The following is a 14,062-nucleotide window of genomic DNA, read 5'->3' as shown; positions in this document are numbered from 1 at the left end:
AACCGTTGTTCTCCAGTCTCTCTTAACTCTTGGGTTTAGAGCATCTTTTTTCTCATCCTTCTCCTACTATTTAAAATTCAGCATGCTCCTAAAACAAGCCTGCTATGTTTCTTTATTATAAATTGTAGAAGTGGTGATTTCCTTCCATCCTCAAGGAAAGACTTGCTGTATTAGATTTATTTAGAGATTTCCCACAAACCTATGTGCAATTCAGGAGATTTTCTAGATAATTTTATAGCAATTTTTCATTTTAACTGACTTTAGAATGTAACCCTGTTGAAGATAATAGTTCTCTATATTCAATACTTCAATTGTTTGTGGGAGCTGGGTGGGGAGATAAGTCACCAAACCCCATTTTCGTTCAGTTTTTCTCTCTGTATTTAATGATTTTATTGTAGTGTAGGCTAGTTTTACACATTTGTTTTCCATTTGGCTTCTCTTCATCTCCAGGTCTTAATATCTAGTTTCTCTTTCTCACTGCATTAGAAGACTTCATTTTGTCAAGGAAATGACTGATGCCCTCCAGTTTTTCCCTTGATTCTGCTTACCTTTCTAAATGCTCCTGTCTTTAGAAGCATGGAAGTTTTCAAGAAGGATTATTTCTGCTTCCTGGCTCTCTGAATTTGAGTGCAAGAACTCAGTTTATGTGCAATAACATAACACTGCTGTGTCAGGAGAGGGAACTGGGAGTTCATCCCTTCTGTCACTATTAGGGCTGGTTTCATGGGCATGTGAACTATGCATTTGCACAGGATCCCACATTCAGAGGTCCCTCATTTTGTTTCAACCTCGGCCATAACCATCTTGAGATTTTAAATAAGCTTTTCCTTGAGCTTGTGTTTCATAAGTGAAATCTCATGGGACAATGGAGCATACATGTGTGTGAACAGGGGAGATTAGTGCAATATGTGAGTCAGCAGTGGTTCCTGCAGCCCATTCACAGTGAGCATTCACAATGCCCCAAGTGCATAGAATTCCAGTGGATCTATGATGTGTAGAGATTCAGTGAGAAATCAAAGCGGGTATAAGATAAGCATTTACTGATGCCTCAACCACTTGGGCTGAAAATGACAACATAGAAGGAAAGAGAAAGATGCAACAATTCATAAAATCTTTTCCTTTCAATCTTTCCTTACTCATGAATAAGATGGAGATACAGAATGTTAATAGAATATATGAATGACAAGAAAGGAAATAAATACAGTTAAGTTAGTTTTGTGTAGTGTTTCTTTTGGTAAGAATTAAATGCATTTGCCTATAAAGATATGAAATATGAATTCAGTCTTTGGTTAAGTTTAGTGCTTTTATATTTGCATCTGTAACTGGCATTGCACAATATAAAGATGGATGGCAAAATTCATGCTATTTATTTATTTATTTATTTATTTTATTTTTGCTTTTTATGGCCACATCTGTGGCATATGGAATGTCCCAGGCTAAGGGTCAAATCAGAGCTACAGCTGCTTGCCTATGCCACAGCCATAGCAATGCGAGATCTGATTCATGTCTGCCACCTACAACACAGTTCATGACAATGCTGGATCCTTAACCCACTGAGTGAGGCCAGGGATTGGGCTTGCATCCTCTTGGATCCTAGTTGGGTTCATTAACTGCTGAGATATGAAAGGAACTCCCCATACTAATAATTTAAACTTTTAGTTGTTATGTTTTTTTTAACTTAGAAAATAAAAAAACTCCATGACAGATTAAGAGAGATAGACACTGTGGAGAAAAGGAAAATCACATTCATATGCTTGTACTTTTAACAGTATTTTCTCTATGTTTTGAATAAGAAGCCCCACATTTTAGTTTGCATTGGGCCCCACAAATTATGTGGCCAGCCCTAGAGTAAACTGAGGGTTCTTAAAACTTTCCTTAATGGTTACACAGGGGATTTCAATTATAGCTGTACAATTGAATTGTTGTTAATATATTTATTTAAACTTTGAGGCAGGTAAAGCAAAATGTTACACTTTGACATGATTGGTGCGTGAGTGTTCATTACATTATTTTTGAAATTTTTCTGTATGCTTGAAATATTTTATATAAAAAGTGTCATTTCATTGAAGTGACAGAATGAACAACAGCTAGAACTATATGTGGACAGATCTAGGCAAATAACAAAGACAGGGAAAGCACATTAAAGAGTAAACTCTGCATTCTCCCATTCATTGTCAAATATCTTACCATGGTGATCTTATGGGCATGATATTCCAGAGTCAATTTCAGCATGATTGCTGCCTCAGATGCAGTTTTATGATCAGTGGCAGAGAGTCTCATCAGGAGACTCCACACAAAGTCAGTTAGCAAGGGTGGCAATAAGGTTTGTCCCACGATCTGAAAGCAAAAAAGAAAGCCATGATCTCAGGGCTTACTTATATCAACAGAAGAAAAATGCTGAACTGAGACATTTTAGGGGAAGTTTCAGGGCCAAGCAGGGCCACATGACTTTTGTGGGTCCTAGGTGCTTTTGCTATGGTGGACCTCTTCCTCCATTAAAAATACTAAAAATTATATTTTACAAACTGTGTTGCTATTAAGATGACTATAATTCAGATTAAATTATATTTTTAACATTTTTTTCTTCTGACAAAGTGATTAGAACATTTTCATATGACTAAATTGGCTCTGGGAGAAATAACAAAGCATGGGATTAAAATTAAGAGGAACTGACATGGAGGGCAGACACCAGAAGTAAGAAAAGCCACAACTCTATTATCTGTAGAAAGGTCACCACACCAAAAACCTATAAAAATGGAAAGACAGAGAACTATAACTCAGATGAGGGAGAAAGGAAAAACCCCAGAAAATCAGCTAAGTGAGGAGGAGATTCTCAGCCTCCAGGAAAAAGACTTTAGATTGTTGATGCTGAAGATGATGCAAGACATTGGAAATAAACTGGAGGCAAAGATGGATAACTTACAGGAAGCACTGACCAAAGAGATACAAGATATAAAACTTAAACAAGAAGAGATGCAAACTACAATAACTGAAATAAAAAATTCACTAGAGGCAGCTAACAGTACAATACAGGAAGCAGAAGAACGAATAAGCAAGGTGGAGGACAGATTAGTAGAAATTATGGATGCAGAACAGAAAAGAGAAAAAAGATTGAAAACAAAGGAAGAGAGTTTCAGGGAACTCTGGGACAATGTTAAACACACCAACATCCATATTATAGGGGTGCCAGAAGGAGAAGAGAGAGAGAAGGGGACAGAAAAAATACTCAAAGAGATATAGCTGAAAACTTCCCTCACATGGGAAAGGAACCACTCACTCAAATCCAGGAAGCACAACGAGTACCATATAAAATAAACCCACGGAGGAATACACTAAGACACATATTAATCAAACTGACCAAAATTAAAGACAAAGAGAAAATCTTGAAAGCAGCTAGGGAAAAGAAACAAATAACATACAAGGGAACCCCAATAAGGTGATTGGCAGATTTTTCAGCAGAAACTCTGCAGGCCAGAAGGGAGTGGCATGTTCTACTTAACGTGATGAAAGGAAAAAACCTCCAACCAAGATGACTTTACCCAGCAAGGCTCTCATTCAGATTTGAAGGAGAAATCAAAACCTTCACAGATAAGCAAAAGTTGAGAGAATTCAGCAACACTAAACCAGCCTTACCACAAATACAAAGGAACTTCTCTAGGCAGAAAAGAAAAGACAGCAACAGGAAACAATACTTCCGGAAATGACAAGGCTCGCAAGTAAAGGTATATATACAGTAAAAATACAAAATCATCCATGCACAAGTATACCACCAAAATCAGAAATCATGAGAAGTGGTGGGTACAAACTGGAGATGAACTTGCAATTAAGAGAACAACAACTTAAAACAATCTCATATACATATAGACTCTTATATCAAAACTTCAGAATAACTGCAAACCAAAAATCTACAATTGATACACAAACAAAGAAAAATCAACTCAAATACAATACTGAAGATAGTCATCAAACCACAAAAGGAGAGAACAAGAGAAGAAGGGAAGAAAAAAATCAACAAAAACAAATCCAAAGCAATTAATACAATGGCAATAAGAACATACATATCAATAATTACCTTAAATGTTAATGGACTAAATGCCCCAACCAATAGACACAGACTGGCTGAATGGATACAAAGACAAGATCCATATATATGCTGTCTTCAAGAGACCCACTCCACTTCTAGGGACACATACAAATTGAAAGTAAGAGTATGGAAGAAAATATTCCATGCAAACGGGGATCAAAAGAAAGCTGGAGTAGCAATACTCATAACAGACAACATAGACTTTAAAGAAGAATATTTTAAGGGACAAAGATTGTCATTACATAATGATCAAAGGATCAATCCAAGAAGAAGATGTAATAATTTTAAATATCTATGCACCTGACATAGGTTCACCACAATTATAAAGCAACTGTTAACAACCTTAAAAGGAGAAATCGACAATAACACAATCATAGTGGGGGTTTTAACACCCCACTTATAGCAATGGACAGATCAACCAGACAGAAAATCAATAAGGAAACACAGGCCCTGAATTATGCATTAAACCAGATGGACTTAATAGATATTTATAGGGCATTCCATCCAAAAGCAACAGAATACACATTCTTCTCAAGTGCACATGGAACATTCTCTAAGATTGATCACATCCTGGGCTACAAATCCAACCTCAGTTACTTTAAGAAAACAAATTCATATCAAGCATCATTTCCAACCACAACTCTATACAACTGGAAATCCACAACAAGAAGAAAACTGCAAAAAACACAAATACGTGGAGACAAAAACCGCAAAAAACACAAACACGTGGAGATTAAACAACATGCTACTAAACAACCAATGGATCACTGAAAAAATCAAAGAGGAAATTAAAAAATACCTAGAAACAAATGACTATGAAGATACGACACTCCAAAACCTTTGGGATGCAGCAAAAGCCGTTCTAAGAGGAAAGTTTATAGCAATACAAGCCCACCTCAGGAAACAAGAAAAAGCTCAAAGAAGCAAGCTAACCTTACATCTAAAGCAGCTCAAGAGAGAACAGACAAGACCTAAAGTTAGTAGAAGGAAAGAAATCATAAAGATCAGAGCAGAAATCAACGAAATAGAAACAAAGCAAAACATAGAAAAGATCAATGAAACGAAAAGCTGGTTCTTTGAAAAGATCAACAAAATTGATAACCCCCTAGCCAGACTTATCAAGCAAAAAAGAGAGAGGACTCAAATCAATAAAATTAGAAATGAAAAGGAGAAGTAACAACGGACACCACAGAAATACAAAGGATCATAAGGGACTACTATATGCAACTATATGTCAATAAAACGGAAAACCTAGAAGAAATGGACAAATTCTTAGAAAAGTACAATCTTCCAAGACTAAACCAAGGTGAACTAGAAAAGATGAATGGACCAATCACAAGAACTGAAATTGAAACTGTGATTAAAAAACTTCCAACAAACAAAAGTCCAGGACCAGATGGCTTCACAGGCAAATTTTATCAAACATTTAGAGAAGAGCTAACACCTCTCCTTCTGAAACTATTTTAAAAAATTGCAGAGGAAGAGATACTCCCAAACCCATTCTATGAGACTACCATCACCCTGGTACCAAAACCGGACAAAAATTCCACACAAAAAGAAAACTACAGGCCAATTTCACTGATGAACATAGGTGTAAAAATCCTCAACAAAATACTAGCAAACAGTATCCAACAATACATCAAAAGGATTGTACATGATGATCAAGTAGGATTTATCCCAGGGATGCAAGGGTTCTTCAATATCCGCAGATCCAACAGTGTGATACCTCACATTAACAAACTGAAGAATAAAAACCATATGATCCTCTCAACAGATGTGGAAAAAGCCTTTGACAAAATCCAACACCCATTTCTGATAAAAACCCTTCAGAAAGTGGGCATAGCAGGAACCTACCTCAACATAATAAAGGCCATATATGACAAACCCACAAAAAAAAAATAAAATTAAGAGGAACTGTTGGAGTTCCTTGTGTACAGTGGGTTAAGTATCCAGTGTTGTCACTGTAGCAGCTTATGTTGCTGCTGTGGTGTCTGTTGGATCCCTGGCTCAGGAGCTTCAGTATGCTTTGGACACAGCCAAATAAATGAATAAATAAATAAAAGTAAGAGGAAATATAAAATATCGATTTTACCCCATTTCAACTATTCAAATACTATAAATTATCATAAGCTTCTTTAGCTTTGGGAATCAGTTTTCTCAGATCAAAAACAAGCAAAAGATGTCAAAAATGCAGGAGAAGATGGGCTAAGAGAGGCAGGGTCATTCAAGGGTATGGATTTTCTCTTTCTCAGAGAGGGATGAAGCAGAGTGAAGAGAAAAAAATAGGGCCCATATGTCTATGACTGATAAACAATAACTGCAATTCAAGCAATCTCATTTTTAAAGTTAGAGAAATATCCATGGATCATAAGCTGTGAACAAAATCACAATATTATGGGTCTCTCAGTTAAAAAAAAGATAAATGAGCTACATTTCCTCCTTTTGTACATGTACCTATATAGAACATATATCCAAAAATTTCTTTCTGTGTATGTATGCCATTCTCTCAAATACAGAAAGTACTCAGTATTTCTGCATTCCCATTAAAGGGATAGGGCATAATAGCTCTTTTTGGTCAATAGGTAAAGATGAGGTCTGAGTGAAAATCGATGACTACCAGGATTCTTCCTGCTACCTGGATTCTTATCCTCTTATTTGCATCTTTGGACTTTGTCTTTGGATATGGTCCTCTTGATATCCTTAATATAAACTTAGATTCTTTCAACCACCTGTCCCAGTCTACCTCGGAAAGTCTTTCCCTCAGGGTTTTCTAGTATTGTCCTTACACACAATGCTAGCTCTAGGGCTGCTTTAATCTCACAATTGGGAACTAAATAAACACAAGGACCTAGGGCACTCTTCCCCAGACCCATGTTTTTCTAAATATAATGGGTATTCAACCCAGGTAAGAGAGAACACAAAACTGCAAGTGGAGATAATGAACTGCCAGTCCTATTCTAATTGTGGGGTTCAGGATATCAATCCCAAGGCTCTGGAGTGAAGGATGGAAGGATATAGGATTTTTCTAGTAAACCTATACAGATGCCTAGTTTCTTCAAGTAAGTAGACAACTTCATAGTCAGCAAGGCTTGTAATTTTTTTTGTCCTTTATAGGGACATATGGAAGTGGCATATGGAAGCTCCCAGGCTAGGGGGTCTAATCAGAGCCATAGTTGCCAGCAACAGCAACCCCAGATCCAAGCCGTGTCTGTGACCTATACCATAGCTTACAGCAAAGCTAGCAAAGCTAGATCCTCATCCCACTAAGTGAGGCCAGGGATCATCATGGATACCAGTAGGGTTCTTAACCCACTGAGCCACAATGGGAACTCCTAGGCTTATAGTATTTTGAGAGGACATGGATTAAGAATAATGTTTGATTTTGGAAAGATGCACTGTCATGCAGATGCATATTTAGGACATCTATGCAGTATTTTTTATCACACTATATGAGATATACTGCTTCTACATCTCCTCAGTCTCCCACAATTCTATCCCACCTAAAACCATAGGACTCTCCCAGTTCAACAGATGAGCTACTCTAAAGGGCCTCCCCAGCATTCTTGCTAAGCTGTTGAATCAATGTATGTAGCTAGAAGACCATCTGTTGGACAGCACAACCTGAGATCCAGTGATGGGCCACTTCTCAAGCCCTATGAATAAGTTCCTATACTTTGAGGAAGGTGAGGGGTTATATATAGTTATAAGGCCTCATGTTTTTCCCCAAGGGTTGGTTTAATGTAAAAATGATTTACTTGGTATTGAGTTTTCTTGCTTAAACCTAATTTTTAAAAATTTAATAGTTTTTAAAAACAAAATATAAATCACATTATTTGATATTTGCTGAATAAATTATAATAGCATTGAAAAGGCTGTTAATTGTTGACTTCATTCATTTTATTAGAAAACCAGAAGTTCCCCATATTTAGTGGCTTATTAGCCACACAAAAAGAAGAATAACAACTAGGACAGCATACCTCATTTGCATTCTGTAGGATTAAATAAATGATATAAATTACTATATTCAGGAATAATAGGCATAATTCTTATCAATAGAGATAAAATCAGGAAGCCAAATACCTTATCATTTACTCCTTGAATTACTGAATTTAAAACAGAAAAAAATTATTAAAAATATATATATTTTTGAAATAAGTTCCCACTGGAAGTAATAACACACATGAAACAAAAGCAATAGGATAAGGTAGGGGCTAAGTTACCTGAGCAATTTTACTTTTGTCTCTTTGTAAGATCTTGGGTAGAAATTCTATATCAGAGGGAGCAGGTAGAAGGCAATGACTTCCAGGCCTATCATTCTTTGTATTTTTATTTTTTGTAATATCCACTGCATTAAGGAAAAAATTTTAAGGTTTTTATTTGATCCTTATTGCTATTTCCAATTTCCTCTTCCTACCCAATTCTGCAAATCTTAAGTTTTCTGAAATGTAAAGTCTCTGCTGACAGTTTAGTCATATAAAACATTGTAACTACACTGAACCAGAGTTTATAGAGTGTTTATGAGAGACCTCTGCAAAATATGAATAAAGGACATAGATAATTTTAACGGGTTAACCAAATATCAAGTACATTAACTCATCAAATGTATTACTCAGTTAAATGGAAGAGCTACTGCTAAGCTGGAGAGCCTATTGGTAAAAGAGCAGACTTTGAGGCATTTTGCAAAGAGCTATGGGAGTGATACAGCAAGAAAGAGAATAGCCCTCAACATAAGCTTGAGGTGCAAATGTCTTTAGTTCCAGAGAAGGTAGGTTTTAAATGACTTTGTTTGCTAACAGCTTTCTAGGGATATGAGAGATATGCAACATTTAAAGTGTATAATTTGCTAAATTATTTTATGTGTGTCTACACTTAAAATATTACCGCAATACAAAAAAGATTAATTTCATTCAAAAGTTTCCTTGCGTCTTTTCTAATTGCGCAAACCTGCTTCCTGAACCTATTCCCTGAGTCAAAGGCAACCACTGATCAGTATTCTCTCAAGTTTGTATTTTCTAATTGTATATAAGTGGAACCATTTAGCATGTACCCTTATTGTTTGGCATCTTTCATTTGGCAAAATTATTTGCAATTCATCCATGTTGTTGCATTTATCAGTAGTCGATTCTTTCTAGTGATGAATACTATTTCATTGTGCATATATACCATCATCTGTTTATATACTTGCCTTTTTGTGGACATTTGGGTTGTTTCCAGTTTTGGGCTGTTACAAATAAAGGTGCTATCAACATTCATGTACAGGTCTTTGAATGGATATTTCCTTTTGCTTCTCTTAGGTAAAATGAAGCTGTGGAATGACTGGATCATATTGTAGATGGGTGTTTGACTTTTCAGTGTTCTACCAAATTATTTTCCGAAGTTGTTTCATTTTACATTTCCTCTAGCAATGTATGAAGAGTTCTAGTTGCTTCCCATTTTGAAAAAGACATTTATATATCTTTTGAAAGATGCCCAGGAGTGGGAATGTTGGATCATATGTTAGTTCTATATTTAGTTTTTTAAGGAAACTCCACATTGTTTTCCATAGTGGCTGTACCAATTTACATTCTCACCAACAATATACAATGTTCCCTTTTCTCCAAAACTTCTCTAGCATTTATTGATTGTAGATTTTTTGATGATGACCGGTGTGAGGTGCTATCTCACTATGGTTTTGGTTTGCATTTCTCTAATAATTAGTGATGTTGAGTATCGTTTCATATGCTTTTTGGCCACTTGTCTGTCTTCTTTGGAGAAATGTCTACTTAGTCTAAATTTTTTTTAAATTTTTGTTAATGTAAAGCTATATGAGATTTATTTTTTGAGGGAGTGCCAAAACCTGGGACTGTGAATGAAATTTTTCTTATATTTTGGAGATTAATCCCTTCTTGTTTGCTTCATTTGCAAAGATTTTCTTTCATTCTGTGGGGGTATCTTTTCATTTTTTTAAATGGTTGGGATTGGCATATACACACTACTATGTATAGAATTGATAAGTGACAGGGACCTACTGTATAGCACAGGGAAATCTACTCAGTGCTCTCTGGTGGCCTATATGGGAAGGGAATCTGGAAAAGAATGATATATATATATACACATATATATATATGTGTATATATATATGTATATATGTGTGTATATATATGTGTGTGTATATATATATATCTCCATTCTCCATTTTAATATGTACATAAACATTCACATAGAATGGAGATATATCCGATTCACTTTACTGCACATCTGAGGCTAACACAGCATTCTAAATCAACTAAACTCTGGAGTTCCTGTGGTTGCTCAATGGCTAATGTATTGGACTAGGAACCATGAGGTTGTGGGTTCCATTCCTGGCCTTGCTCAGTGAGTTAAAGATCTGGCATTGCTGTTGGCTGTGGTGTAGGTCGCAGACATGGCTCGGATCCTGCATTGCTATGGCTCTGGCGTAGGCTGGCAGCTAAAGCTCTGATTAGACCTCTAGCCTGGGAATCTCCATATGCCACAAGTGTGGCCCTAGAAGAGAAAAAGATCAATCCATCAATTAAGGAAACTCCATTAAAATTTCTTTTTAATGCTATTAACAACCCCCCCCAGAAAAAAACACTCCCACATTGAATGGTCACTCTTTTCAATTTTGGACATTTTAATAGGAGTGAGGTGGTGTCTCATTACAGTTTTAATTTACTTTTATTTCATGACTGTATATTGGTCATCTTTTGATGTGCATCTTTGCTTCTTTAGTGAAATGAGTACTCAAGCCTACTATTATTATTTTACTTTGGTTTTTTTTTTTAAACTGAACTTTAAGTGTTCCTTAAAATTCTAAATACAAGTCTTTTATCAAATATGTAATGTGAAAATATTTTCTCTCAGCCTGTGACTTATCTATTAAATGTCTTTAAAAGGGCAGAAGTACTTTTTTTTTTTTTTCATTTATGGATCATGCTTTTGGTATTGTATTTAAGAAATCTTTGCTTAGCTCAAGGTACAAAGATTTCTTCTAATTTCATAGTTTTAGGTCTAAATGTAGTCCTACTTATCTATTTTGAGTAGCTTTTTTTATGCAAGAGATATAGATCAAAGTTCTTTTTTTTTAATATGGGTCACCAAATTTTCCAATACCACTTATTGGAAGTTTATCCCTTCTCCACTGAATTGCCTTTGAAATTTTGTTGAAAATCATTTAACCATAAAAGTATGGGTCTCTTTCTGGAATCTTTATTCTATCAAAAGCAATGTTTAGCAGAAATAATGACTGTACATCTTTGTCTTTTTCCTGATCTTTTGTGGAAATCATTCAGTATTTTACCATTAAGTATGATTTTAGGTATAGAATTTTTATTGATGTAATTTAGCGGTAGAGGAAGTTTCTTTTTTCTTTTTTCTTTTCTTCTTTTCTTTTATTTTTATTGCCATGTCCATGACATATGGAAGTTCCCAGGCTAGGGGTTGAATGGGAGCTATGACTGCCACAGCCACACCAATACCAGATCCAAGCCACATCTGCAACCTACTAACATAGTTTGTGGCAGCACCAGATCCTTAACCCACTGAGAGAGCCCATGTGTCAAACCCACATCCTCATGGATACTAGTTGGATTATTAACCTGTGTGAGACACAATGGAAACTCTGGAAGTCTCTATTCCTAATTTTCTGAGAGTTTTTATTAGGAATGGATGTTGAATTTTGTCAGATACTTTTTCTGCATCTACTGAAATAATGGTATGTTTATCTTTTTTTCATCTGTTAATGTAATATGTTATAATAGTTGATTTTCCAACATTAAATTGGCCTTGTACTTCTGGATAAATTCCACATGCCTATGATATATATCTTTTTAATTTAGTGTTCTATTCAATTTGCTAAGCTTGGTTAAAATTTTTTGCTTCAGTGTTCTCCGGGGACAAATTACAAATCTGTAGGGTTTTTTTGGTTTTGTTTTTACTTTTCTTGTAATGTCTTTATGTGATTTTGGTATCAGAATAATGCAAGCCTCATATAATAAATCAGCAAGCAAATTTCCCCAGTGTCAAATCATCTAAATCTTTTTTCCAAGCTGGAGTTGATGCTGAGTTGGTGCTGTCCAATAACAAGGATTCATTTCACTCTAGACATAAACAGGGACAGCCGATACGTGGTTATCCAGGCTTCCCGTAGCCACAGAGAGCCCATCCAGCACCTTTCCCCGTGGTTTCTTGCTCTATCTCTAACCACAGCTGGAGTTTTTAGGAATCTATGCAAGAGGCAGCCACCAGACTTGTGCCATTATTTTGATAGCCTATCACCACTAGTGTGAGCTCTCAAAAATAAAAATAGCAGGTGAGTAAGGAGTAGAGTTTGATGAAGGACAATACACTAAAGAGGTATATGAATTTTAAAGCTGTTTGTCCCAGGTTGCTGTAGACCCATCCATGCCACCTGAAGCTCACCTCCTGCCACACTCTGCATGGCTGTGTGTTTGCCACTTGGCTTGCTGGAGTTCCTAGGACTGTACTAGTCTCTCTTCCCATGTACAGATGCATGACTGACTCATTCCCCTTTCCTCTCAGTCCTCTCTTCCCTTCATGTCAGCAGCTCCGTTTTTTAGATCTCAACTCAGTCATTACTTCCTTTGTGAAATCTTCCCTGAACTTTCAGTTTTATAAACTCTCATAGTCCCATTTACCTATCATTCAGAGCACCTAACCATATTTCACACTTATTTGGGTTTATCACTTGATTAATGCCTGTCTCCTATTATTCTCTCATGAATAATCCAGGAAGGCAGAGATGCCATTTTTTTCTTATTGTTACAGATCCAGTGCAGGTGCTCAATAAATATGTATTGAATGAATAAAGGAAGAGAGGATTTTCTTTGAGAAAGAGCATGAGTTATCCAGTAACTAGATCTGCTGGAACTTCTCCTGTATATTTGCCATGACTATCTACTGATGCCTGAAAAATAGCACAGGGAATTGAATTTGTTCTGGAAAACTGAGTTTCACTATTTGCTCAGGATGTATTGTGGAAATTCTTCTGTGATGAGGTTAATAAAATGCTTTCTTGAAATAAAAAAATAAACAAATCAGTAGGAATTCCCTCATCCTCACATTTCTGGAAGAATTTGTACAGAATTAGCATAATCTCTTTCTTAAAAGTCTGCCAGAGCACATAATCCTGGAGTTTTCTTTGTGCATATGGAGATTTCTTTGCAAGATTTTTAACTACAAATTCAACTTCTTTGCTAGATATAGAATATTCAGGTTATCTATTCCTACTTGAGTGAGCCTTGGTAATTTGTGTCTTTCAATAAATGCGTCTATTTAAATTGTCAAATTTATTGATATAAAGGTGTTCATAATATCAGTTACTCTTTTACTATCCATAGAATCTCTAGTGATACTATTTATCTCATCTTTATATTGGTAATTTGTGTCTCTTCTCTTTTCCCCCTATGATGTTCTCAAAGATTTGCTTTTGGCTTCATTGCCTTTCCTTAATGTTTTTCTGGTTTTCACTTGTATTGCTTTTTGTTCTGACCTTCATTATTTTCTCTTCTCTGCTTACTTTCTTTTTTTTTTTTTTTTTTTTTTGGCTTTTTGCCATTTCTTGGGCCGCTCCCGTGGCATATGGAGTTTCCCAGGCTAGGGGTCTAATCGGAGCTGTAGCTGCCAGCCTATGCCAGAGCCACAGCAATGCGGGATCCGAGCCGCATCTGCAACCTACACCACAGATCACCGCAACGCTGGATTGTTAACCCACTGAGCAAGGGCAGGGATTGAACCCGCAACCTCATGGTTCCTAGTCGGATTTGTTAACCACTGCGCCACGACGGGCACTCCATTACTTTCTATTTTATTTGCTTTTCTTTCTTTACTTTCTTAAAGTGGAAGCTAAGCTCATTTATTTGAGAACTTTGTTCTAATATAGGCAAATGGTGATAGTAATTTCCCATTTGGAAACTTGTTTAGCTGCATCTCATATAGTTTGAAATTTTATATTTTATT

General features: G+C 36.0%; 1 protein-coding gene across 1 annotated transcript in view; it reads right to left on the bottom strand.

Moving 5' to 3' along the window:
- MROH9 (maestro heat like repeat family member 9) overlaps positions 1-14,062 on the bottom strand; it is a 106,893-nt gene that overhangs the window by 62,494 nt on the left and 30,337 nt on the right. The window contains exons 8-9 of the mRNA XM_021063956.1: positions 8,305-8,429; positions 2,188-2,337 (exon numbers count right to left, since the gene is read on the bottom strand). Coding sequence (XP_020919615.1) covers positions 2,188-2,337; positions 8,305-8,429 — 275 coding nt within the window. The remainder of the gene's footprint in view (positions 1-2,187; positions 2,338-8,304; positions 8,430-14,062) is intronic.

This window comes from Sus scrofa, chromosome 9 (assembly GCF_000003025.6).
Source record: "Sus scrofa isolate TJ Tabasco breed Duroc chromosome 9, Sscrofa11.1, whole genome shotgun sequence".
NCBI lineage: Eukaryota > Metazoa > Chordata > Mammalia > Artiodactyla > Suidae > Sus > Sus scrofa.
The sequence above is the reverse complement of the archived record's forward strand: the minus strand, read 5'-3'. Positions and strand labels throughout refer to the sequence as shown.